The following is a 27,887-nucleotide window of genomic DNA, read 5'->3' as shown; positions in this document are numbered from 1 at the left end:
GGTCACTTGATGCTTCTGACGAGGTGCTCGGTCCCAATCCTGCTGAGGGTTCTGCAGGCTGAGGGAGAAGTTCGGGATTGGGTTTTTCAGTCCTTGGTGCCTTGAGTTTATGAGTCCCCATAACCTCAATTGCTTCCTTACATTTTTGCCACAGCAACAAATGTTGAATTGGTGCTCGTGGTGGCGAATGCAAATGAATTCCAAGTTTTATCCAGTCCCGCAAGTCTAAGGTTCCTGCCTCAGGGTACCAGGGACATTGACAACCTATCTCATTTACTAACTGGTCTAAATCACTTAACCTAACTCCTGCTGTTCCATTGTCTTTAAGTATTTTCTGTAGCTCTTTTGCATGAGACTTCTGCTGAGCTGACAGTTCCCCACCCATACTCATGTATTTTTGGGAGCGAAGTTCGCTGTGGTGCACCTGGGCTCGTCCGCCAAATGAGTGCAGAGGGGTATCACGTCGGGGTCACCAGATGTTGTTGTGATGAAGAAAGAAGGTTAATGGGAAGGCACACAGAACAGCTTCTGGGAGCCCCCTTTTATTGTTCTCTATAGTCTTCATGGCAGAAGCTGATTCATTTTTTTTTTTATTGAAAAAGTTTTTCAAATACAAATTTTCCCCCTTTCCCCCCCCCTCCCTAACCCCCCCCTCCCCCTCCCCTCCCCCTGTGGCTTCTTCATAATAAAACCCAAATTCATAACAGATTATATAATACTTTACCATCCCTTTACTCCATCCCCATATGCTGACCCTTTCTTTCTAATAATATTATCATATCCCCCTTATACTATACATTTCAAAATGACATTCTACTATAACATTATATAATAACTCCTAATTTAGCATAATAATATTATTATATCTCCCAGTTTAGCGATTTCTGCTCATAATCTACCCTTTTTCTACCCCCCCATACATATATCTCTTAAATCAAATCTTTTATGTATATTAATATAACATTTCAAAGCAACCTTCCGCTATAAAACTATATAATAAATCCTAATTTAACATTTATTCAATTCATAGTCTCCATTTCCTTCACCCCCATCGTTATATCTCTTAACTCAAATCTTTTACATATATTCATATCTAAACATAATATCCCTTTTCTTAAACTAAACAATCAATAAACTAACCTGTCTCCACCCACTTTCCTACAAGACTACCATACTTAATAATTCATAATATCTTTATTCTTCTGCCCACACCACTAAAAAATATTCCCTTATGTAAATAAAATCCTCTTAAAAAAGACTTTAAGCTTGTAATCCATATGATATCTTCTGTAATGTCTTTCAGCTGGATTGTAAACTCCATCACCCATGTTAGGGTAACATCACATCCTAATTCCAACAGTATGTTCGGTATCTTCAATTACCATCTGCCCCCATCAATAGCAAGTATCTTCATAAAAAAAAAAAAAACAACAACAACAACCACCCGAATGACTTTATATTTGTATTCCATATAGTATCTGTAGAGGTGTCTTTTATCCAAATTATTAATTCCAACCACCGTAATAGGGTAACAGCCAGATCATCTGCGTGCCCCAATTCCATAACTCTCTCGCCTTGTAGCTCAGCATAAACGTAGTATATTTATCAAAGAGTCCAAAAAAAAAAAAAAAAAAGATAGTTCCAATCATTTCAGTTTAAGGCCCTTTTCACATCCCAAAAGTACAGCACTGCAGAAGTCTGTCACTCTCCTCAGGATAATATAAACCAATACTTCGCCTCATCTATCTTTTCATGTATTCAATCATCTCTTAAATAACTGGCATTACACTGTTGTTTGGTTTAAAAGTTTTTGTTTTTGTGTGACCTGCTTCTTCTTTTCTTGATTTTTTGTGGGTTAGATCTCCATCCTGATTTCCTTTCTATAAATTGTATATCAACTGTTTGGTTTTCATGCTGATCTATAACTTGATCTTGTTGGTTTTGCTTTTGTGGCTTAAATCTCCATTCTGGTTCTATGAGTTTTATATCAACTGATTGATTTCCATACTGGTCTGTAACTTGATAAGTCATCACTTTAGAATCCAGAGCCGCCTCTCTTGTATTTATAAATAGTCCAGCTGAGACCTCTGAAGAAGAATCCAGAAGCGGCTCATCTACGGGGACCTCTGTAACTTGTTGTTTTTCCATTACTTCCACCTCCTTTTGCTTATCTTGAATTTCTATCTCTTGTTGATTTTGCTTTTGGAGAACCTTGTAGTAAAATTCTTCCGCTTTTTCAACAGTATGTAGCTGATATCTTTGTCCTTGATATCTCAATATTATACCAACTGGAACATCCGACCTGAATGAGATATTTTGTTTCTTAAGCTCAGTCACCAAAAATCCAAATTTCTTTCTATCTTTTAAAATCTTAGGCGACAACTCTTTATATATCCAGATCTTTCTTCCATACAATTGTAGAGTAGAATTAAAAGATTTTTGCACAATATCATTTCTTATTTCTTTGTCTGTGAAGTAAATCACCACATCTCTAGGCAATTGCCTTTGCTTTGCAATCCAAGAATTTACTCTATAAGCCTTGTCAATCTTACAAGATACCTCCTCAGGGTGAACCTTTAAAATCCCGGCCAGAACTTGAGCAGATATTTTTCTTAAATCATCTCTATTATTTTCCTGTTACCCTCTCATTCTAACCGCAAATTCCGTGAGCCTGTATTTCATCATTGTAATTTCTTTTTCAAACCCTTGCTTTATATCTTCTGCATTGTAAGTCTCGTGAGCAGCTTCCTTTTTAGACTTTACTTCTAACTATTGTCTTGAATATTTGTCAAATCATTTTCAATTATTTGTATTTTATTGTCCAAATTATTAATCTTATCATCAACTTCCTCCGTTTTAGACTCTAATAACTTGATATTTGTATCCATCTTTATAACAATTTCTGAAAAAGCATTAGTCACTGTTACAATCTTTTGTTGCAAATTATCATACTTTAGTTGTATCATTTCTTTAATTTCTTGCCTAAATTTTTCAAGTTTCTGGTTCACAGTCTCGTAATATCTTGCCATTTCCTCCTGGACAAATTCTTTTAAATTAAATCCATTCTGCTGAGTCTGTAAGCTCAGAACTTGTTCACATAATTGTAAATGGGGGAACACCCCCTCCACTGCTTGTTTGTCAGGCTTTATTAGTTTTAACGCCATCCTGCCACACAAACTCTTTTTAAAGAAAGAAAACTTCCCCACGAAAGATCAATTACAAATCTCAAAGAAAAAAGAAACTTAAAATAGATATTTTTCTTCCAGATTCTAGCCAGCACTGTTTATTCCGCTACTTTGTAGCTTGTTACAGAAGGACTTTCACTTTCGGCTTTCTTCTTCTTCTCAAGCCTTAGCAGTCGCCATTTTAAACTTTTTTTTTCCTTCACTCTGAAACGCTTGTAAAATCATTAAAAATACTTGCGATTTAGGGTCCCAAGTCCAAATCTCGTCCTTTTTAATTAGTCCATCTGTTAATTTCGTTGATTGGTCCGGTTCCAGCACCTAGCTCTGCAAAAAGGCAGAGTTCTCCCGAAGCCCGGAGCAGCGGCGAGCAGAAATAGAGAGCCACAACCTGTTCGTCCCCAAGAGTAAAAAAAAAAAACTCTGGGGACTTCGCAGAGGGCTCTACCTGCCCTCGCCTGCTCTGTCTCACATTTCCTTCAGGAAATGGAGTTTTTCGAGCTGCCTTTCAGATGTAAAGGCGGCTCTTTACAGGCAACAGGGCTGGCGGTCTCAGAGGACCGTCTGGTGGCGATGGAAGCCAGACCGGAAGCCCAGAAGCTGATTCATTGATCAAAGTTCACTTTGTAGTAGATTGGCTAAACAAAGTTCGTGGACAGCTCATGGACAGTTTCATGTTTTCCTGTTGCAAACAATGTGATCTGATTTGCCTATGTGACAGACCTCATATTTAGAGACTTCCTGAGGAAGGGTCTTTAAGGATCATTGTGCTGACGTTTGCATTCCTCAGCATGGTTTGCCAACTACTGAGAAAGCAATCATCCCCACATGTCCTCCTTTTTATTTTATTCTTTATTTTTTAATAATTTGTATGCATACATAACTTCAGATCTGGAGGGCCTTGGACTCCAGATCTGGAATCTTGGACAAAATTCTTGGACAAAATACCGTCAACAAACCAGGCAAACATTGCACGCAGCAGCAACAGCAAATTAAGGCAATGATAACTAAAATAATACTGGGCACTATTTGTAAGAACAAAGGTCGTGTTACAATAGGGATACTTTCCAACATCAACAGATGCCTTCCTAGAATGGTTGATGAATTCCCAACAATATGCCGCTACTTCTTGAAGCCTGCTACCAATGGCTAAAATAGTATAATTAACTTTTTCTTTTTGTAGCGTTCCAGGGATCCGAGGATGTTGTTTCCATCCGGTTTCATTAAAAGGAATAGCATGTATTAAAAGTCCTCCTTTGGCATGTGGGGGAACGTGCATGCAGATCCAACAATCAGTCTTGTTTACTAATCGAGAGATATTTTGCACATCCGATATATAGGAATTTTGTTCCCAAAGTCCTTGCTCTGGAATTCCATCTTGCAAAGTCACTGTAGCCACGCCAGAAGGAAAAATACACATAAAAAGAATACACATTACAATAGTTACAGAATTGGCATTTAAACAAGCAAATGCCGCTAGCAAAAAGTTCTCTGGTGTCTGTGGCATGTCCTTTTTCTGTAGCAATTTTGTAGATTGAGCAGAGAGAGCCTTAATCTGCCCGCAGGTCACTTGATGCTTCTGACGAGGTGCTCGGTCCCAATCCTGCTGAGGGTTCTGCAGGCTGAGGGAGAAGTTCGGGATTGGGTTTTTCAGTCCTTGGTGCCTTGAGTTTATGAGTCCCCATAACCTCAATTGCTTCCTTACATTTTTGCCACAGCAACAAATATTGAATTGGTACTCGTGGTGGTGAATGCAAATGAATTCCAAGTTTTATCCAGTCCCGCAAGTCTAAGGTTCCTGCCTCAGGGTACCAGGGACATTGACAACCTATCTCATTTACTAACTGCTCTAAATCACTTAACCTAACTCCTGCTGTTCCATTGTCTTTAAGTATTTCCTGTAGCTCTTTTGCATGAGACTTCTGCTGAGCTGACAATTCCCCACCCATACTCATGTATTTTTGGGAGCGAAGTTCGCTGTGGTGCACCTGGGCTCGTCCGGCCAAATGAGTGCAGAGGGGTGTCACGTTGGGGTCACCAGATGTTGTTATGATGAAGAAAGAAGGTTAATGGGAAGGCACACAGAACAGCTTCTGGGAGCCCCCTTTTATTGTTCTCTATAGTCTTCATGGCAGAAGCTGATTCATTGATCAAAGTTTACTTTGTAGTTGATTGGCTAAACAAAGCTCGTGGACAGCTCATGGACAGTTTCATGTTTTCCTGTTGCAAACAATGTGATCTGATTTGCCCATGTGACAGACCTCATGTTTTGAGACTTCCTGAGGAAGGGTCTTTAAGGATCATTGTGCTGACGTTTGCATTCCTCAGCGGTGGTTTGCCAACTACTGAGAAAGCAATCATCCCCACAAGAATGTTCTTCTTACATAGATTTTCTCTATTCCTTCAATCAGCTCCACAGATAAGTATTATGGTGCTTGTGTTCAGTCTTGTAGGGTGTGGAATGCCTTCTGTCGTTTTTTTTTGTTTTGCATATATATAAAAGTGCTAACTAGGTCATTAAGGGATTAGAATTAGTATATTGATGATAGCCAACTATATTTCTTCATTCTCAGAATCAGGTAAGACTGCAGATATTGCAACAGATGCTAAATAGATGACCTGGATGAAATTCAATATCTTGAAGTGGAATCCTGACAAAGTAGACACTTTATGAATTGGTACCTTGTGAAGCCAGAAATTAAGTAGGTTCTCCATTCTGGGCAGAGTTGTACTGCTCCTGAAAGAGCAGGTGTACACCCATATGATTCACCTCTCAAGCTGTCACAACAGCGCAATGCATTTATCTAGCTGTATCTAGAAAACTGCAACCGTTCTGGATAGGGATGGGCTGGCCTTATCTTCTGATAACCTCCCATTTGGATTACTATCACACCATAAACAGGTCTACCATTGAAGAAGACTCAGAAATTACAGTCATAGGCCATGCCTTGGAATACTTAGAGACAATACAGGTGAAACTCGAAAAATTAGAATATCGTGCAAAAGTTCATTTATTTCAGTAATACAACTTAAAAGGTGAAACTAATATATGAGATAGACTCATTACATGCAAAGTGAGATAGTTCAAGCCTTGATTTGTCATACTTTTGATGATTATGGCTTACAGCTTATGAAAACCCCAAATTCACAATCTCAGAAAATTAGAATATTGTGAAAAGGTTCAATATTCTAGACTCAAAGTGTCCCACTCTAATCAGCTAATTAAGCCATAACACCTGCAAAGGGTTCCTGAGCCTTTAAATGGTCTCTCAGTCTGGTTCAGTAGGAATCACAATCATGGGAAAGACTGTTGACCTGACAGTTGTACAGAAAACCATCATTGACACCCTCCATAAGGAGGGAAAGCCTCAAAAGGTAATTGCAAAAGAAGTTGGATGTTCCCAAAGTGCTGTATCAAAACACATTAATAGAAAGTTATGTGGAAGGGAAAAGTATGGAAGAAAAAGGTGCACAAGCAGCAGGGATGACTGCAGCGTGGAGAGGATTGTCAGGAAAAAGGCCATTCAAAAGTGTCCACAAGGAGTGGACTGAGACTGGAGTCAGTGCATCAAGAGCCACCACACACAGACGGATCCTGGACATGGGCTTCAAATGTCGTATTCCTAATCAAGCCGCTCCTGAATAACAAACAACATCAGAAGCATTTTACCTGGGCTAAAGAAAAAAAGAACTGGTCTGTTGCTCAGTGGTCCAAAGTCCTCTTTTCTGATGAGAGTAACTTTTGCATCTCATTTGGAAACCAAGGACCCAGAGTCTGGAGGAAGAATGGAGAGGCACACACTGCAAGTTGTTTGAAGTCCAGTGTGAAGTTTCCACAGTCTGTGTTGATTTGGGGAGCCATGTCATCTGCTGGTGTTGATCCACTGTGCTTCATTAAGTCCAGGGTCAACGCAGCTGTCTACCAGGAGATTTTGGAGCACTTCGTGCTTCCTTCCGCAGACGAGCGTTATGGGGATGCTGACTTCATTTTCCAGCAGGATTTGGCACCTGCCCACACTGCCAAAGTACCAAGACCTGGTTCAATGACCATGGGATTACTGTGCTTGATTGGCCAGCAAACTCGCCTGACCTGAACCCCATAGAGAATCTATTTTATTTATTTATTTGTTTCCATTTCTATACCGCCCTTCTCCAAATAGGACTCAGGGCGGTGAACAGCCAAAGTAAAAAACAGAACATACAAAATTTAAAAACAGTTTAAAATAATTAAATATTTTGGCCGTAAATTAAAACAACCCAATTTAAAATCAATTTAAAATTTAACTGAAGCCAGCCCAGCTAGTTGAAATAAATAGGTTTTCAGGGCCCGACGAAAAATCCGGAGGTCTGTTATTGTACGTATTTCTGGGGGGAGGTTGTTCCAGAGGGTGGGCACCGCCACAGAGAAGGCTCTCCCCCTGGGGGTCGCCAGCTGACATTGTCTGGCGGACGGCACCCTGAGGAGGCCCACTCTGTGCGAGCGTACTGGCCAGTGGGAGGCTATTGGTGGCAGAAGGCAGTCTCGTAAGTACCCCGGCCCTAAGCCATGGAGCACTTTAAAGGTGGTCACCAACACCTTGAAGCGCACCCGGAAGACCACCGGGAGCCAGTGCAGCTCGCGCAGGAGAGGTGTCACATGGGAGCGCCTCGTCGCTCCCATAATCCCCCGCGCAGCCGCGTTCTGGACCAGCTGGAGCCTCCGGGTGCACCCCAGGGGGAGCCCCATGTAGAGAGCGTTGCAGTAGTCCAGGCGGGAAGTGACGAGTGCCTGAGTGACTGTGCGTAGGGAGTCCCGATCTAGAAAGGGGCGCAACTGGCGTATCAGGCGAACCTGATAAAAAGCCCCCCTGGCCACGGCCGTCAAATGATCTTCTAAAGACAGCCGTGCGTCCAGGAGGACGCCCAAGTTACGAGCCCTCTCCGTGGGGGCGAGTGATTCGCCCCCAATAGCCAGCGATGGCGTCAGCTGGCTATATCGGGACGCTGGAAGCCACAGCCACTTGGTCTTGGAGGGGTTGAGTTGGAGCCTATTTCTCCCCATCCAGGCCCGCACGGCCTCCAGGCACTGGGACATCACTTCAAGGGCATCGTTGGGGTGGCCTGGGGTGGAGATGTACAGCTGGGTGTCATCAGCATACTGATGGAACTCCACCCCGAAGCCACGGATGATCTCACCCAGCGGCTTTACATAAATGTTGAACAGAAGGGGCGAGAGGACCGACCCTATGGGGCATTGCCAAGAGAAAGATGAGAGACATGAGACCGAACAATGCAGAAGAGCTGAAGGCTGCTATTGAAGCATCCTGGTCTTCCATAACACCTCAGCAGTGCCACAGGCTGATAGCATCCATGCCATGCCGCATTGAGGCAGTAATTGATGCAAAAGGGGCCCAAACCAAGTACTGAGTACATATGCATGCTTATACTTTTCAGAGGTCCAATATTGTTCTATGTACAATCCTTGTTTTATTGATTTCATGTAATATTCTAATTTTCTGAGATTGTGAATTTGGGGTTTTCATGAGCTGTAAGCCATAATCATCAAAATTATAACAAATCAAGGCTTGAACTATCTCACTTTGCATGTAATGAGTCTATCTCATATATTAGTTTCACCTTTTAAGTTGCATTACTGAAATAGATGAACTTTTGCACGATATTCTAATTTTTCGAGTTTCACCTGTATAACACTGGTTCTGAAAGAATAGCTCTGGCTACCTACATCTTTATCACTAAAGTTCAGTAAAAGTAGTATTAGGACCAATATTTTAGTGAGTCTAAAGTCTTCATAGATAGTCCTCAACTTACAATCATCAGGGAACCTGCCTATCGTGGTCAGAAACCATGATCGTCGTAAAGTGGGTCCGATCCAATTTTATAACATTTTTTGCAGTTGTCATTAAGCAAGTGCCACAATCATAAAATGATTACTGTGCTCATTAAGCAAACTCATTCATTATGGGGCATTTTTGCCAAACTGGAAATAAACACCAGGTTTTAACAAAAACACCGTAAACTCTCATAAATGCAGGTTGCTTGCCAAGCACATGAAAAGTGGTCATGCGACCAGGGGAACAATTGGAACTTTGAACTTTGGGGTTTGGGGGGGCTTTGACATACTTTGAATGGTCACTTGTAAATCAAAGACTATTTGTATTTACCCTGGAGCCAGGTCAATACTAATATTATCCAACTTTTGGGGGGTCAGTTGAAGATTCTTTTGGTAATGAATGTCAGCTCTCGACTGGAAGTTATGAATTCTAATACTACTTTTATTATAAGGTTACAGTAACAACCTTGCAAGTCTGTATATGCTATCCTCTCCCTGTTTGTATCCTGAAAAGAACTAGGGAGGGTCAAATCTAAGATGTTTTCTCAAATTATATTTCTGCCCCAGATTCAGATTTTGTTTATCTGACCATTGTATTGATCTCTGGTTTCTCAAGGGTTATTCCTTCTTCCCATTACATTACACTGTTATAAACAGGTTATAAATATTTGAAATGAAAATAAATAACATTGTAGTTAATGTCAATTATTTGCAACAGAGTAATCAGTAATGATGTTCATTTTGTTTGTGAGTGTTCTTGCAATTTTATTTGGTTTTCAAATTGATGTATAGTAAACTTTTGTTTATCCTCTTAATATTCTATTTTAGCAAATTCACTGGCAATTTCTTCTACGACTTCATGATGGGAATTGAATTTAATCCACGCTTGGGAAAGTGGTTTGATTTCAAATTGTTTTTTAATGGCCGACCTGGAATTGTAGGCTGGACTTTGATTAATTTATCCTATGCTGCAAAACAACAGGAATTATATGGACAAGTCACTAATTCTATGCTGCTTCTCAATATCCTACAGGTAAACATTAAAATATGGATTAAAATTAAATGCTATCAACAACAATTTTCTCCAATTCGTTTCCTCAGGTGATACATCATAAGTGTGTGTGTGTATACGCACACAAAAAGACAGACGTATGCGCACATCACTTTTACACTTGGCTGCAATTTAATCTCTTAACTCTTTCATGACTATAGTTCCACAAAATTCTTTCATATATCAGTACCACTGTTTTCAAGCTATTCTTCATAAAATAATGATGAAAAATTATTGGAGTTGTGAAATATTTCATTTTTTTTTAATGAAATTTTATTGAATTAAGAATATATTACAATTCAAACTATACGGTTGGGCAACGTGTAGTCATATTGTATATTTACAATTATCTAATTAATTATACAGTTTATACAAAAATTGGAGTTGTGAAATATTTCAATATGCTGTTCATTTCAATCTCAAAATCTCATAGGTTCTCATATGAGAATAACAAAATTTCATGCAAGAGTTGACAAAACAATATTCTTGGATAAGAATTCAGATTGAGATAGCTAACATCTGTGTTGTTTGGAATGATTTTTTTCCACTCATACCATGATGAAAATATTAAAACAGTTTTTAACAGAGTTAAAAATCTCTGATTTATAACTCGTTAAATTGGAAGGTTGTGTTTGGAATGTTTCTGCATTGTGAACAGTGTATAATAATTGGGCACTAACATACAATAAAAAGTTAAAATTAAAGAGAACATTGTCTATGGAGATTCTCAATCATCCAGGTCACTATTGTCCCAAAAGTGTTTTTTCCAAAAGGCAACTGGATTTTCTTGCTTTTTATTTGAAAACATTTTGCTTCTCATCCAAAAAGCTTCTTCAGTTCTAAGTGAGGAGAATTAAAGGATTTATATTCTTCGCAGTCATTTCATCATTAACACTCTCAGGGTTGGTTGTTAGCTCTCTGAGAGTAGTTGAAGCCACTTGGGGGTTTAGCTATATCTCAGAGTCACTTGAATCAGAGTGCAAATGGGTGTGGAACCTTTTTGGAACTGCTGAAACAACTGCATTGTTGTTGGAGGGCTGTTCAGTTTTAACATAGACTCTTTGACTCTTCTTTCAAACCTGAGGTCCTCTCTGTCCAGAATATGAACTTTGCTATCTTCAAAAGACTGACCCTTTAACTTCAAAAGCAGATGAACTGCTGAATTCTGTCCTGATGAGTTTATTCTCCTGTGTTGTGCCATATATTTGTGAAGTGGTTATTTTGTTTCTTCGATGTACCAATCTGCATATGTCTTGCTGAATTGTACTACATATACCACATTGCTCAGATTGCATCTGGGTGTTTTGTCCTTGGGTTGGAAAAGCTTCTGCCTTAATATATTCCTGGGTTTAAAGTGTGCAGGTATGTTGTGTTAGTTGAAAATCCTCCTTAGTTTTTCAGATATTACTGCAATGTATGGAATGACAACGTTGCTCTGTTTGTTGTTCTCTTCTTTGTCTATTTTTAAAGAGGTCCCTGCTAGATCTTTTTGTAGACTTGATGAAGGCCCAGTTAGGATAACCACAAGTTATGAGGACTTCCTTGATACTTTTTTGTTCCTTTCTTCCCCTCTTTAGCCTGGTGGTGTAGGATCCTGATTATTCCCAGTTTATGGTCCAGTGAGTGGTGAGAATCAAAATGTAAATAGTGATCTGGGTGTGTTTATTCAAGGCTTCCACTTTCTATGTTTTAATCTTGACTCAAGTGTTGTCCACAAATCTATACCAATTAGCAGGTGGAATTAGATGCCTTCATTAGAACTCAGGAAGTGAAAGCCTTCACCAAACACTTCAACAGAAATACTAAGTTTACACGGGAAGATGTTAAGGAAAATAGTCTGTTCTTCCTGGATTGTGCAAGTACACATCAAGGAAGTCAGAAGACTCAACACCGAAGTATACAGAAAACCTATATACATATCGGTATTTACATTTTGATTCTCACCACTCACTGGACCACAAACTGAGAATAATCTGAATCCTACACCATCAGGCTGAAGGTATGCCTATCAGCAAAGAGGGAAAAGAGAAGGAATAAAAACATATCAAGGAAGCCCTCAAAACTTGAGGTTATTCTAACTAGGCCTTCATAAAAACCACAAAAAGATCCAGCAGGTGCTCCTTCATAATAGACAAGGGAGAAAACAACAGAGCAATGTTATCATTCCATACATTTCAGGAATATCTGAAAAACTCAGGAGGATTTTCAATTAACACAACATATGTGCAGGAATACATTAAGGTAGAAGCTTGTCCACCCCTAGGATAAAATACCCAGATGCAAACTGACCAGTGTGGTATATAGCAATAGCACTTAAACTTATATACCGCTTCAGAGTGCTTTACAGCCCTTTCTAAGCGTTTTACTGAATCAATATATTGCCCCCAACAATCTGGATTCTCATTTTCTGAACTCAGAAGGATGGGAGGCTGAGTTAATCATGAGCTGGTTAGAATCAAACTGCTAAACTGCTGGCAGCCAGCAGTTAGCAGAAGTAGCCTGCAGTACTGCATTCTAACCACCGCGCCAACACGGCAGTAACATGTAATTTGTTGCAATCTTCTGTTACAAATGATGCTTCTATCATTTGAATCCTTTGATCTTGTAGATGAGGTCAGCAGTAAAACATCTGATAATACTTTTCTGCACAAGGTGATTTTGAAACAGTCTCAAAGTATATTAGGCTACATTCCTAAGTAGTTTTCTTAAAGGAATAACCATATGGAATCTAATGGGAATTGTTTGTGAGTACAAGTGCATACTACTCTGCAGGTGAAAGTTCAAACTAGATATAGATCTTTTAATATATATTATGGGCATAAAATAACCAAATTGATTTAATTTGACTAACTAATTGAGGAAGTTCTTTATACACATCTCAGCATCAATTTTTATAGTTTTGAAACATTTTCATAGAAAAAAACCAAGAAAGTCCTGTTGCCTTTTGGAAAAAGCATCTTTGGGATAAAGAGGACATTGGAGTATCATGTTCTACAGCTATAAGGCTCTATGAAAGTGGTGATAGAATCATTAATTTAGAATTTTAATCATTAATCCTATGTAAGTATAATCCCCCCAAAACCATGACTTGCATTTTATATCTAGATAAATTTGAGCTTCTCTCTCTCTCAAAGATAGCATTTATTCACATGCCTATTTTTTTAATAAAATGTAGTGATAATGTGTATATTTTTCAGGGCCTATATGTTCTGGACTTTTTTTGGAATGAAACTTGGTATTTAAAAACAATCGATATTGCCCACGATCACTTTGGATGGTATCTGGCCTGGGGAGACTGTGTTTGGCTTCCCTATCTCTATACTCTGCAGGTATTTCATCATATGCATTTACTCTTGTTTGTATTTAATTGCTTCTAGAAGCAATAGAGTTTTCCTCCCTTTAAGAAAACGTTTTTGGGTATCTTGATGACAGTTCAAGTTTAAGGATTTATTTTTTATTTTTTATTTGTTTAGTGTTTGAGCCTACTGCTGGAGGGAATAATCTGCCTTGGCAATATTATTTTGGGGAGGTAATGGGCAACTCCTAGGGTGATGGTTGCTATTATGTGGCAGTTGGAGGTTGGCTGTGAAGACAGCTGGAAGTTGATATTTTGTGTGGTGGGTGGAGGCCAGTGGCTGATATCTTATATGCCAGAGTTGAAAAACTAAAATGCAGGCTTTCAGAGACCAACTAGAACTGAGGAAAATACAAAGGAAGAAGGATGCTGGTTGAGACTGTGCCTTCTCCGTGGTGGCTCCCTCCGTCTGCAGCATCATCCCTCCAGAAATTAGAGTCACCCCTATTCTGACAATCTTTTGGAAGGCCCATGTGGCTTTGCCAGCAGGTCTGGGGAACCCAGAGCGGGATAGAGCCCATTAAATGGCTGATATGAGTATGTGTTGTTGCCAGGAAGGTTATTTTGTTATTTTTATTTTTTTATATTGTGTTTCTATTTCCTGTAAACTGCCTTGAGTCAGTGTGAGCGAGTAAGCGGCAATATAAATTTTCTGGATAGATGGATGGATAATAGGTAGGTAGATAGGTTGCCTGCCTTCCTGGCTGACTGACTGACTGAATTTGGAGGAAGAGACCACAGACTGGTGAAACTAAGATGAAGAAAAAAAAAAGAAAATATACAAAAATGTGATGATATGGTAATGTGAGGTTGTTTAGGAAGATAGCTAAGAATGGAAATGGTGAGAAAAAGTGGTGAATGATGGGTTGAAAGGTGTTAGAGATATGGAAAGAAACTGAAGAGAGCAGAATGGATTGGAATTGAAGGTGGAAGTGGTACAGGTGGTCCTCATTTTACAACCATAATGGAACTTGCACATTGCAGTCATAAAGTGGGTAATCCATGTGCTCAGCCCAATTTTATAATCATTTTTGCAGCAGCTGTAAAATGAACGGTGTGGTCATTAGGCAAATACATTGTTTACTATTGCGTGTTTTGCTGGAAACTGCAAGTAAACATTAATTTTTGACAAAAACATCACAAATCATGATCATATGACCATGGAATTGCACAGGGCCATAACTATGAGCCAGTTTTCAAGTGCCCAAAAATGTAGTTATGGGACTGTAGGGGGTATGCCTGGTCATCAAACTTCAGACGTAAATCCCTTTTTCAGTGTCCATTGTAACTTCAGACAGTTGGTAAATGGCCGGTTGTAAGTCTAGGACCATTTGCAGTATTGGTGGGAAAAAGGGCACTTGGCACAATTCTGAACCTGCTAGCAGATAAAGCAACAATGGCTATAATAGAGTTGTCAGGTCAGGATTGCCATGGGTGATAAAGATTGGAGATTGCTGGTAAAGTCACCTGTGGTCACTGGTGATTGGAAGGTGCACTTTGTTAGTACAGAGGTATGATCCAAGTTTAGATGAGAGACAGGGAAGAATAGTAGGTAGGCCCCTTGAAATACAGAATAAAACAGCCCAGAAGTTGAATAACAGGTCAGTCAGATGGGGTTCCAAATAGGAATGGAAAAGGATCGATGGGATTGTTGTGATTGGGAGGGAAGTTCATAGGCTAGCAAGCGTAGCTTTGGTTTCATGCCTATGGAGATTCTCACTCATTCAGGTAATGGTTGTCCCAAAGGTGCTTCTTCTTCAAAAGGCAACTGAACAAACATCTTCAATAAAAAGCAAAGAAAGGCCAGTTGCCTTTTGAAAAAGCACCTGTGGGACTTTGGTTTCATAGTTGGAAGTTGGGATACAATAAGAGAAGTTGAAAAGGATTTCATAGTCAAGAGTTCCGGAGATTAACATGATTGGTCAGCTCACTTCTGCTGGATAGACCGAAGGGGAAAAAAATATGCAGAGATGTGAATGTACACACAGGTAATTTTTCAGCGGTTAAAAAATGTGAAACATAAATAAATAAATAGTTCTCAACTGTCACTTAATTACAGTTCAAAGTTAATATACACACAGAAAAAAATACTTCAACCTGCAAAAAAGACGTTTCTATTCCAAAACTCCGCCCTCTTTCCAGCTTTACTTGCCTTCAGAAACATGGTGTTTGCTAGCTTTTTAGCCAGAAAGCTAATGAATATGATGTTTCTATGACAGGCCAGAGAAAAGAAGATCCTAAAGATTCCTGAAGATTGAGCACACACAGGGGAAGGGAACCACTGAGTGGGCCCAAGAAACAAAGCTTGGACCTCAAAGGTCCAAGTTTCCTTTCTCCAGCCCAGTGCAGTAGTTCCCTTCTGCACACAGATAGCAGAGGAAGGCCTGCAGCGGGCTGGAGAAACAAAGCTCAAATCTTTGGGATCTGAGCTTCTTTGTTTCTATAACTCAGCACAGGGGTTTCCTTCCATGCATGAAAAGGTGTTGTCTACCCTCTTTAGGCTTAACAACCCAAAAGGTCTCTTAAGAACCACAATTGGGAGAGCTGAGATTGCTGTTGTTAAGCAAACTGATCATGTGAGCTTCTAGCTTAACTATTGCAAAAACCTACAACCCAAATTCTGGGCCTTATTGTGGTGGTAAGTCAAGCACTATTTGTACTGCAGTTGTGATGGGCCAGGGTAATTATAGCAGGAAAATTATGGAGGCTGTGTGTAAGAAGGGGGTCTGTTAATCTGATGCCAGTCTAATTTTCCAATCCTCCAGCTTCAGTCTTGGATTTAGGCAGCCATATTGCTAGTGATCTTGGGCTCATTTGGTTGTGAATGAGCATAAAGACTTGTATGTGTCTTAATCTGGTTGACTAAACACAGGGATGTGGCCTGTCTGAGATTTGATCTCAAGCTTTGGGTTGTTTAGCAGCTGTGAGACCAAGGCCAGGGAAGGAGAGGAAAGTGACCAGAGGCCTTGCTTTGGCTGTGAACGGAGACTTTGCTCTATCTGTTTATTATTGCAACTGTACTTTTTTTTCATTAAAATGTTTAAGCTGCCCAATAAGCCAAAGCTCTCTGAGCAGTTTACAATAAACACACAAAAATATAACCTTAAAAACATGTATGATAATACCAAAATACAAAATAAAAACAATATATAAACTAAAAGCCTGGTGCTGAAAAGCCAGTTAAAATCCTGGGAAAATAAAATGGTCTTCACTTAACACTAAAAGGATGCCAGTTGAGACTCTCTGGGGCAGAAATTCTATAAATGGAGTGCCACCATAGGGGAAAAAAACCAGGGTAAAATCTACTTACCTTCCCTATTGGTTCAGAAGTGCACGCACCACACGCGCACAGTCGTTTTACTCATGCACATCACATGTGTGCACTGACCTACACATGCGCAAACCCTTCTGTGTATGTGCAGAGGGTAAAAAACAGGTTACTTTCTGGTTAAAACAAGGAACTCCCAACTGAGTTACCTGATCGTCAGAGCCTTCAGTAGAAAAAATGATTTTAAAAGCCTGTGACAATCAGGCAACTCAGCTGGGATTGTCAGAGCCTTTTAAAATCATTTTTTTACAATCTCTTTGGCCGAAGAGGTTGTAGAAAAAATGCTTTTAAAAGTAAAAAAAAAAAGTTGGCCACGTCCACCCAGTCACATTACCCCCCCTACCAAGCCACGCCCACAGAACCAGTAGTAACAAATTTTACATTTCACCACTGCCTCACTTCATTTCTTTTAGTCAGAGATCTTGAAAAAAACACTCGTTAGATGATAAAGCTTGGATGGGTACATAAGGGAGAAGGGTCCTTTAGGGCCCTGAGCCACATAGGACCCTAAAAGTTAAAATCAATGCTTTGAATTGCTCAGTGGATGAGGATAGATATCGTGGAAGAAAGTCTATATGCTTGTTAAGAGTTGACACTGACGCTATGGGACAATCAAGAACCCAGGTAATGTAAAGGAAAGGAAAGAGTGCTGACTAAATCTGATAATTTGTTTGCCAATTGTTTTTCATTCTCTTTTTTTTACCTCAGGGGTTGTATTTGGTCTATCATCCTGTCCAGCTTGCTACCAGTTATGCAGTTGGAATTCTTCTACTGAGTTTGGTGGGCTACTATATTTTCAGAATGGCCAATCATCAGAAAGATCTCTTCCGTCGCACTGATGGCAACTGTAAAATATGGGGCAAGAAACCCAAATACTTTGAATGTACCTACACATCAGCCAATGGAAGTAAACATTACAGTAAACTCTTGATTTCAGGATTCTGGGGTGTGGCCCGCCATTTTAATTACACTGGAGACTTGATGGGCTCCCTGGCATACTGCCTGTGTTGTGGTTTTAATCATATTCTTCCTTATTTCTACATAATTTTTATGACCATTCTCCTGGTCCACCGCTGCATTAGGGATGAACATCGATGCTCCAACAAGTATGGCAAAGACTGGAAGAGATATACTGATGCAGTACCATACCGACTCATTCCAGGGATTTTCTAAATGCTTATTTCAGACTTAATAAATTGCAAAAACAAATTTTGATACATTTATCAGCTGTATTTTTGGCGCATACAATGTCGTAAGATGTGTAAAAATAACATTTAACATAAAATGCACATTATATAAACTTTTAAAAGTTATTTTTTTTGTTGTTCTTTTTGTACTGATTTGTTTTGCTTCCTCCCCAACCCAAATCCAAAAAAACAGTGCAGTAATTTGTATTTCAGTTTTACTATTCTGGAAAAAGGGAAATCGTGATCTATAATTGACCACAAGGTTATTTGTATTACCATGTGATGATTCTCCGATTATTGTACTTGCTCTGAAAATTCTGGAATCTTCAATACCCTCTAAATCCATACTTGATAATTAACGTTCATTCCATTTTGAAAATGATAACTGGGTAAACTGACAAGATCTTATGATAAACAGTTCAATGAAGGGTTTGACACAATGTGCATCCAATGTAAAATAGACCAACAGCATGTTAAGAGATAATAAGTCATGGTATCCAAAATAAAAATGCCAATCTCATAATGCCCTTTTATAAATCACTGGTGCAACCCTCTGGAATATTTTGTACAGTTCTGGTCACTGTACCTCAGAAAGGATATAGTGGAGCTAAAAAAAGATTGGTGAAGGGCAACCCTGTGCATGATGTGAATAAAACGAAAGAGGAGGAGCTTTTTTCTCCTTCCCAAAATACCCAATGAACAGGATTGTGCACGCGCCACGCTTCGCTCACACGTGCGCCAAGCTGCAGCACAAGTCTGCCTTGTTTAAAGGGATTTCAGTATTTCAGATGACACTTTTGTTTGACCAGCACAGTATGTTTAAAAAGACAATATGTCGAGATTTAATAAATCCATGTCTCTATAAATCAATAAATCAATTTTGAACCCTGTGTACAAAATTGCAAAATTGCTGAACTATGTTTACTAAAATGAGAACTTCATTTCTCAAGGTCTTTTACAAAATAGATCCTGCTGTGGCTGATTTAAAAGCAAAGCAGAATGTCTCCTGTTAAACATGCACACTCAAACTCAAAGAATTACAGGTAATGATGTTTTAGTACAGTAGGTTTAATGTAGATACCCATTCCAATAGATTTAGGCAGCTTAATAAAGTATTCAAACAATTTAAAATAGATTGGTTGATAGGTTTTATATAAGCAGTCTTTGAGTTATGACTGTAATGAAGCCTGCCCATTATAGTCAGAAGTCAAGATGGCCATTAAATTAACAATTTCATTTAACGACCCACCCATCCCATCCCTGCTGTCCCTTATGCAATTGTTAAATGAACACAGGCCATTAAGTAGAGCATGGGGTACCTCAGGGGTGGCCTACTGCAGGCACAAGCCCATTTGGTCTTCAGTCTCCCCCATACCCTGAGATACCCCATGCTTTGCTTCTCACTCCTTGAGGTTCCCACAGTTGCTTGGGCCTCCTCCCCACCCACCACAATAGCACATTTACCTTTCAAAGATCTCCACAGCTCAGGAGGTCGCGGTAGAAAAGGAGGACAAGTGCTCCAGACCTAGATATCATTTTGGAAATGGCCACAATTCACTATAGCCATTCCCAAAATGATGCCTGTTTTCCAGATAGCGCCATGCAACCTCTGTGTAGGGAGGCCACACAGTGAAGGGAGGAGTTCAGAAACACTCCTTCAGTGTTTCTGAAGGAGACCTACAGAAAAAATAAGTAAATGTGCCATGATGGTGATGGGGAGGAGGATATGGGACCCAGTGGGGTGGGAAGCTGGCCCAAGTCAGCAGGGGCCCAGCAGGGCAGGATGTGGGGAGAAGATAGGAATTGCATTAAACTGTCGCATCATTTACATGTGACAATGTGAAAACTAGTGCTGCTGATAACAAGAATGAGTAATTTATTAAATTTATATGGTGCCCATCTCATTGTCAAATAACTCCGGATGGCTTACATCATGGGTGTCAAACTCAAGGCTTCCAGGTTGTTTAAATCTGGCCTGGAAATATCAAAGGACCAGCCCGCTGTGCCTCTGCCGGCCAAAATGGCCCACGGGGGGACTGCATGTGGCCCATTTTCAGCCAGCAGAGTGCTGCAGGAGGCAGGGGAGGCCAAAAACAGACCGTGCGGAGGCCTTTGTGCAGCCTATTTTTGGCCAGCAGAGTGCTGGATTGGACTGGATTACAATTATGTGGCCTCAAGAAAGTGCCTGATCTGGATAGAAAACAAGCAACATCCTATGTTAATACTACAGTTTAATGCCAGATTTTACATATTGTAGTTCCATTTAATCTACAATCAACAATCTATAATTGACAGCCATTTCTATTTACTATCCTGGAAATTTATCTCTGCTGTTAGATCTTGTATTATGTCATTTATGCTATTGTATTTTTATTATTAATAAGTATTATTTATTCATATTCCCACATCCCACATGGTGGCCACATCCACCATGACCATGCCAGTGGTGGGTTGCCCCCAGTTTGGACTGGTTCTATAAAACTGGTAGTAAAACCAGCGGGAAGCTCCACCTACTGACCCCAATGTCATCAGGAAGCTTCTGCGCATGCGCAGAAACACACACGCAGCCCCATTGAGAACCGATAGTAAAGGTAAGTAGAACTTACCCCTGGATCATGCCCACCCCAGCCACATACCACCACCACCCCAGCCCTCTGAGGTCAAACACAACCCTGATCCAGCCCTCAATGAAATTGAGTTTGAAACCCCTGGCTTACATCATTAATATGAAGGAATATATATATAGCCATTCTGCATGTGTATTATCTTAAGATTGCAAAAGTCCAAAATGGTATTCTATGCTTTCTACATCAATTTCCCCTAAACAGCAACTGGCTTGATATCCAAAAGCTAAATCCTTTTCCTTGAAGGGAACCTGGAACTAGGTAATTCCTTACCTATCAGGAATTAAAATCTCACAGTAGCTAACTGCACTAAGTATATAATGCTGTAATGAAGTTTGTGACTGCATAGCATAATTGTGGAAGCACCGGCTTGGAAAATGACAGCTGTTTGCAGGATCCAAGCAATGGAAACCTTTCCTTTGTTTTGCAAAGAAAAGTGTGGTCTTTGTAAGCAGAGAGGTACAATTTGCTCCATCGGCATTAGCAAGCTCTTTGCTCAGCTAACACCAAAGCAAAACAGAGAGGCTCCCCTCCTCAGAGTGCACTATGCTAGAATTTTTTTAAAAAGAAAGATTGCATTGAATGGTTTTTAAAATAGCAGTTCTAAAAGCTAGAAAGGCTAGTCCAGAATGGGGAAGGGAACCGGTTGTCTTTTTCATTGCTACAAGCTTCTGTGCTAAAAAAATGTGTTGCATTTTTTTCTTTTGCAATCAATTAAAAACATTCCAGCATTTGGCATATCAGGAGAAAGAGAGAGAGAGACTTGGTTTAACAGTGCTCTCTATTGAGCAAGAAAAGCATTGCAGTTTCTTTTCACATACGGTAGGATTTTGCTGTCATTCCCCAAAGTAAAATAATAAAAAGGAATAAAAAGAAAATGAAGTAAAAAATAAAAGTGACAAATCCATTTTGAAAGGGCAGCCATCAAGCTAGCTGAAGTTGCTCTTCATTGGCTTATTCTGTTGTGTGGACTAAATAAGTTGAAGTATTCAAGTTTTATTAAGATTCCGAAGTATAAATGTAATTGTGATCCTCTTAAAACTTTGTTCTTTTAGATAATCATTGAAGAATTCAAAAATCACAGTCTCTTCAGTAAACTGGTTCATGTATAAGACAAACTATGTTGTTAAGCTTGTTCGTACTAGGCATAGTGTCATTCATTAACCTACCTACTTTAAGATTTGCTCAAACTAGGCCACTTCAATAAGCCATGGTTAAATACACTCAATTTATTTGTATAAGTAAACTGAACACTGAGATAGGATACCATGAATATGTTTAATGCCTAAAATGCTATGCAGCACTTTGAATTTAATGAACAAGAGGTACTTCAAAATGCATGGCAGTGCAGCTACATAACTATCTGCAATGCTACAAAAAAGCTTTAGCCCGGGTTTTAACAGCAGATTTGTGCAATCCTAAAAAAAGCCGGAGTTCTTAGAAGCTACATTTGGCAAACTCAATTGTAAGGAGCTGGAGCCAGATGTTACATTTGTGTTCCAATGTATGTCATTTTTCAGAGATTCAAACCATTGCACTTAAATACTTATTTGTACTTAATGGATAAGATTATGACTAGTTGAATTGCATACCTACTCAGTTGGTTGACCAAGATACTACTCTTGTTGGGCAAATTCCAGGTTCCCCCTCTTCTCTTCAACTCAGGAAAGAGTAAGCACACCAAGTGGTGAAATCCATTTTTTTTTTACTACTGGTTCTGTGGGCATGGCTTGGTGGGTGTGGTGTGGCTTGGTGGGCGTGGCAGGGGAAGGATATTGCAAAATCTCCATTCCCACCCCACTCTAGGGCCAGCCAGAGGTGGTATTTGCTAGTTCTCCAAACTACTCAAAATTTCCGCTACCAGTTCTCCAGAACCTGTTGGAACCTGCTGGATTTCACCCCTGGATTAAACCCATCTCTACTCAACAGTAGTAGTACTTCAACAGTATTCCCAATTAAGTGACTCTCAAACTGATGTCAACTCCATAACTGGTCTTCCTTCTCTGATGAACTTGGTGTCCTGTGGTGGTGGTGGGGGAACTGTTCTGAGCTTCTTATCTGCTAAAGGAAGTACAGTCAGAAAAGTTCACTGCTCTACTGAGCATGAAAAACTTTCAAGAATTAAAAACTGCTTTGGGTAGTCAGCCTGTGTTCCAAAATCTAGAGTATAATTTTGTTGTTGGACAGGTTGATACTTTTGATGTGAAGTTAGGGGAAGCGTTACAATGTAAAAGCTTGATGATTCATTTATTTAAAATATTTAATTAAATATTTCAGCTAACTCTGGCCACATCCCAAATACCATCTGGCTATATATAGCTACATAAGGGATATAAAACTGCATCCTTCTCCCAATGTCTCAAAATTATGAATACAGGTAGTCCTCGGCTTACAACCACAATGGAGCCACAAAATTTCTGTCACTGAGACATTTGTTAAGTGAGTCTTGCCCCATTTTATGACCTTTCTTGCTACTGCGGTTAAGTAAATCACAGGAGTTGATAGGCTGGTAACCCAGTTGTTAAGTGAATCCACCTTCCCCATTGACTTTGCTTGTCAGGTCACAAAAGGTGATCACATGATCTTGGGACACAGCAATGGTCATAAATATGAATCTGTTGCCAAGCATCAGAATTTTGGTCACGTGATTATGGGGATGCTGCAAAGGTCCTGACTGTGGAAAAGGACCTTAAGTCACTTTCCCCAGGGCCCTTGTAACTTTGAACAGTCACTAAATGAACTGTTGTAAGTCAAAGTCTACCTACATCCCTTTCATCTCAATGACCTCCTGAGCACATGGAAGTCAGAGAAGATGTAAGAGATATAACAGATTAACAGAGTTGGAAGGGACCTTATAGGTCATCTAGTCCAACACCCCCACCTCTGGCTCAAGCAGGAAACCCTACACCATTTCTGACAAATGGCAGTCCAATCTTTTCTTGAAAGTCTCAAGTGATGAAGCTCCTACAACTTCTGAAGGCAAGCTGTTCCATTGGTTGATTGTTCTCATTGTCAGAAAGTTCCTCCTCATTTCTAGGTTGAATCTCTCCTTGGCCAGTTTCCATCCATTATTCCTTGTCTGGCCTTCAGGTGCCTTGGAAAAGAGCTTGACCCCCTCCTCTCTGTGGCAGCCCCTCAAGTATTGGAGGATGGCTATCATGTCTCCCCTGGTCCTTCCCTTCACTAGACTAGCTCAATTCATGTAACCCTTCTTCATATGTTTTAGTCTCCAGTCCTCTAACCATCCCGATTGTTCTTCTCTGCACTTTTTCTAAAGTCTCAACATCTTTTTTTATAGTGTGGTGACCAAAACTGGATGCACTACTCTAGGTGTGGTCTTACTAAGCCCTTCCTCTTTTATTGCTATTTTAAAAAGTTCGTTACAGTGACGAGTCTCCTTCCCGCTCTGAGGGAAGCCGAGTATTATTTACACTGCAATGTTCATCCTCTGCCAACATTGATCCGAAAGCTCTGGAAACGGTTCCGTGGAAGGAGGGGCGCGGAGAAGGGCTGTCGCCCCGGCCCACCGACTACAAGCCGCCACCAGGCCGCCAGAGGCCCGGTTGGGACTCCTGGCTCCTGTGGGCGTGATCGGAGCTCCTCCTTTTCTCTTTCGAGGGGCCGGGCCTGGGGGTGTGTGTTTCGGCGGTAACCAGGAAGACGGACCAGGAAACTCCTGGGATCGCCAGGCGAGAGCGGCGACTCTGGACCGCTGACCATGGAGGGCGCTGGCCGCGAGGTAAGCAGCAAATAGCCGGAAAGCGAGATGAAGGAGAGCCCGAGAAGAGGCCTAAAAAGCAAGCAGGCAGGCAGGGTCTTTGCTGCGATTCAGTTCCGCTGGTTCCCACGTGATCCTCGGAGGAGTTTGGGGCCGACGGTTGAACGCGGTTCCCCCCCCCCCTTCGCAAAGTCGAGTTTGGCCACTGAGTTGATCATCTCATGGCACTTTCCCAGCTTTATTTTGTAGTAGAAGGATACTCAGGGTGGGCAGCTATAGCTAGTAGAGGCAGAAGGGCACAACTTTGTTATTCCTCCCCCCACCCCCCCTTCTTCTTCTTCTTCTTCTTCTTCTTCTTCTTCTTCTTCTTCTTCTTCTTCTTCTTCTTCTTCTTCTTCTTCTTCTTCTTCTTCTTCTTCTTCTTCTTCTCCATCGTCTATCATCATCTCCCGTGGGCTCGGGTTCATGTAGGAGAAGCTTCTTTGGGATGTCACTTGCCTCTGGAGAAGTTATCACAGTGACTCTGTGATAAATGAAATTCTGCTTGATTGCCCCGTCTCCAGCACAAACATCTCAGAAAAGATGTCTGTGGAGATTCTCAGTCATCCAGGTGATGGTTGTCCCAAAAGAAACGTTTTCAAAAGGCAACTGGAAGACTTAAGCGATGAGAAGTAAAACATCTTCAAGCAAAAACAAAAGCAAGTCCAAGTTGCCTTTTGAAAAGTCACCTTTGGGGATCTCAGAAAAAAAGACTTCCTACTGTACATGCAGTCCCAAACTCAACTTGATGAGGGGTCCAGACTACCGATATGCCTCCACAGGGAGAGCTGGGGTTCAGTTTTCCTGTCTTCAGATATTTACAGGATTTGACAGAATATCAGCAGGTAGAAAAGCCAGCATCACGTAGACAGAAATCATTGGTGGGTTTTCAGCACAAATGTTTTCTATGTACACTTATTGAGACCTGAAGACCCTGCTAAGTCTACTAGATCTTTTGATTACCATAGTGGAATCATAAAACAAATATTTAGTTGAACATGATATCGTGTATGTCTTTTAAACAATGAATATTTTAATGTTTTAAAAGATTATTTCTTCCTGCCATGATTGGGAATATGTCAAATACAACTATGAAGGGTAGCCTTATCTTTTAAAAATGAAAATTATTTAACTTAATAGTATTTCTTACTGTTTCCAAAAACTATCTTCATGAATGATTTTTTGCTAGCACAGATAGCAAGGAATTGTTTTTAAAGACCAGGTCTCCACAATAGAATAAAATAGTTTTTTAAAAAGAATTCTTTTATTGGCCAAGTGTGATTGGACACACAAAGAATTTGTCTTTGGTGCATATGCTCTCAGTGTACATAAAGAAAAAATAAAATATATTCGTCAAGAATCATAAGATACAACACTTAAGGATAGTCATAGGATACTAATAAGCAATCAAATAATTCTAGGAAACAATAAAAACAATACAAGTTGTAAAGATACAAGCAACAAGGATATAGCCATAAATGGGAAGAGACAGGTACTAGTAAGGATGAGAAGAATAGTAATACAGTCTTAGTAGTTAATTTGACAGTGTTGTGGGAATTAGTTGTTTAGCAGAGTGATGGCATTCAGGAAAAAACTGTCCTTGTGTCTTCTTGTTCTGGTATGCAAAGCCCTATAGCGTCGTTTTGAGGGTAGAAGTTGAAACAATTTATGTCCAGGATGCAAGAGGTCTGTAGATATTTTCACAGCTCTCTTTTTGACTCATGCAGTGTACAGGTCCTCAATGGAAGGCAGGTTGGTAGCAATTATTTTTTCTGCAGTTCTAACTATCCGTTGAAGTCTGTGTCTGTCTTGTTTGATTGCAGAGCCAAACCAGACAGTTATAGAGGTGCAGATGACAGACTCAATAATTCCTCTGTAGAACTGTATCAGCAGCTCTTTGGGCAGTTGAGCTTTCTGAGTTGGCGCAGAAAGAACATTCTTCGTTGTGCTTTTTTGATGATGTTTTTGATGTTGGGTGTCCATTTTAAGTCTTGAGATATGATAGAAGCTAGAAATTTGAAGGTCTCTACTGTTGATACTGTATTGTCTAGTATTGTAAGAGGTGGTAGTATAGGAGGGTTTCTCCTAAAATCTACCACCATTTCTACAGTTTTGAATTTATTTAGTTCAAGATTGTTCTGGTTGCACCATAATGCTAGTTGTTCAACCTCCCGTCTGTATGCAGATCCATTGTTGTCTCGAATGAAACCAATCACTGTTGTATCATCTGCAAACTTCAATATTTTAACAGAGGGATCTTTTGAGATGCCATCATAGATATATAGAGAGAAGAGAAGTGGAGAGAGCACAGCCTTGGGAGCTCCTGTGCTAATTGTACAGGTATCAGATGTGATTTTGCCTAGCTTTACCAGCTGCTTCCTGTCTGTTAGGAAGCTTATGATCCATTTACAAGTATGGTCAGGTACAGCTAGCTGATTTAGTTTAGTTAAAAAAATATCTGGAATGATGGTATTGAATGGTGAGCTGAAGTCTACAGAGAGGACCCTTACGTAGGTCTTTGGAAATTCAAGATGTTGTAGGATATAGTACAGAGTCATATTAACAGCATTATCTGTCGATCTATTTGCTCGGTAGGCAAATTGTAAGAGGTCTAACAGCGGATCCGTGATGGTTTTCAGGTGGGCCAGCACTAGCCTTTCAAAGGCCTTCATAACAACAGATGTCAGAGCAACTGGTCTGAAGTCGTTCAGCTCCTTGATGGAGGGTTTTTTTGGCACTGGGATGATAGTAGAGCATTTGAAGCAAGAAGGAACATCTCTAGCACATCTCTAGAGATTTATTAAAGATGCGGGTGAAGATGGGGGCCAGTTGGTCAGCACAAGGTTTTAGCACAAGAAGGAGTTATCTTGTCTGGGCCTGGTGCTTTTCCTAGCTTTCATCTATGAAATAGACCTTGCACCTCATTCTCTGTAATCACCAGAGGCAGGCCCAATGAGATAGTGTAGGTTGTAGGAGGCTTGGCTTATGTTGGTATGTCTGTGATGGGCATTATGGAGATGGGTGGTAGTAGTTTTCTCTCAAACCTACAGTAAAACACATTCAGGTCATCTGCCAGTTGTTGATTTCCTTCAGCATGTGATGGAGGTTTGCTGTAACCGATAATATTTTTAAGAGTTTTCCATATGTTTGCTGGTTCATTTGTTGAGAACTGATTCTTTATCTTTTCAGAGTAGCTTCTTTTTGCTGCTTTGATCTCTCTTGTTAATACATTTCTGGCCAGATTGTACAGGATTCTATCACCTTTTCTGTAGGCTTCCTCTTTGGTACGATGTAGCTGCTTACGTTTAGCTGTGAACCAAGGTTTATTGTTACTGTATATTCTCAGGTTTCTGGATGGCACACATAGATCTTCACAAAAACTGACATATGATGTTACAGTATCATCCAAGTCTGCAGAGGTATCTTTGAACACGAAAACATCTTCGAAACAAAAGTGTTTCTATGGAAAAGAATGGCTCGCACTTTGATATGAAAATATCCTGGTATTAAACTAAGCAGCAAAGTAGGAAATTGGCCCCTATGCCTCTCATGGAGATGTGCAAAATAATCTTT

General features: G+C 40.1%; 2 protein-coding genes across 4 annotated transcripts in view; both read left to right on the top strand.

Moving 5' to 3' along the window:
• DHCR7 (7-dehydrocholesterol reductase) overlaps window positions 1-18,059 on the top strand; it is a 28,221-nt gene extending 10,162 nt beyond the window's left edge. For all 3 annotated transcript variants that reach the window (XM_070935134.1, XM_070935142.1, XM_070935149.1), the window contains 3 exons: window positions 9,841-10,045; window positions 13,261-13,392; window positions 17,455-18,059. In XM_070935134.1, the coding sequence (XP_070791235.1) occupies window positions 9,841-10,045; window positions 13,261-13,392; window positions 17,455-17,919 (802 nt within the window). In that variant the 3' untranslated portion in view covers window positions 17,920-18,059. The remainder of the gene's footprint in view (window positions 1-9,840; window positions 10,046-13,260; window positions 13,393-17,454) is intronic.
• A 6,157-nt stretch (window positions 18,060-24,216) lies between these two features.
• Window positions 24,217-27,887, top strand: part of ZDHHC13 (zinc finger DHHC-type palmitoyltransferase 13) — a 31,716-nt gene continuing 28,045 nt past the window's right edge. Inside the window, exon 1 of the mRNA XM_070935123.1 lies at window positions 24,217-24,296. Within this exon, the coding sequence (XP_070791224.1) occupies window positions 24,276-24,296 (21 nt within the window). The 5' untranslated portion in view covers window positions 24,217-24,275. The remainder of the gene's footprint in view (window positions 24,297-27,887) is intronic.

Source organism: Pituophis catenifer, unplaced genomic scaffold, assembly GCF_029215685.1.
Source record: "Pituophis catenifer annectens isolate HBS135680 unplaced genomic scaffold, rPitCat1.0.hap2 SCAF_1, whole genome shotgun sequence".
In the NCBI taxonomy this organism is placed as follows: Eukaryota; Metazoa; Chordata; class Lepidosauria; order Squamata; family Colubridae; genus Pituophis; species Pituophis catenifer.
The sequence above is the reverse complement of the archived record's forward strand: the minus strand, read 5'-3'. Positions and strand labels throughout refer to the sequence as shown.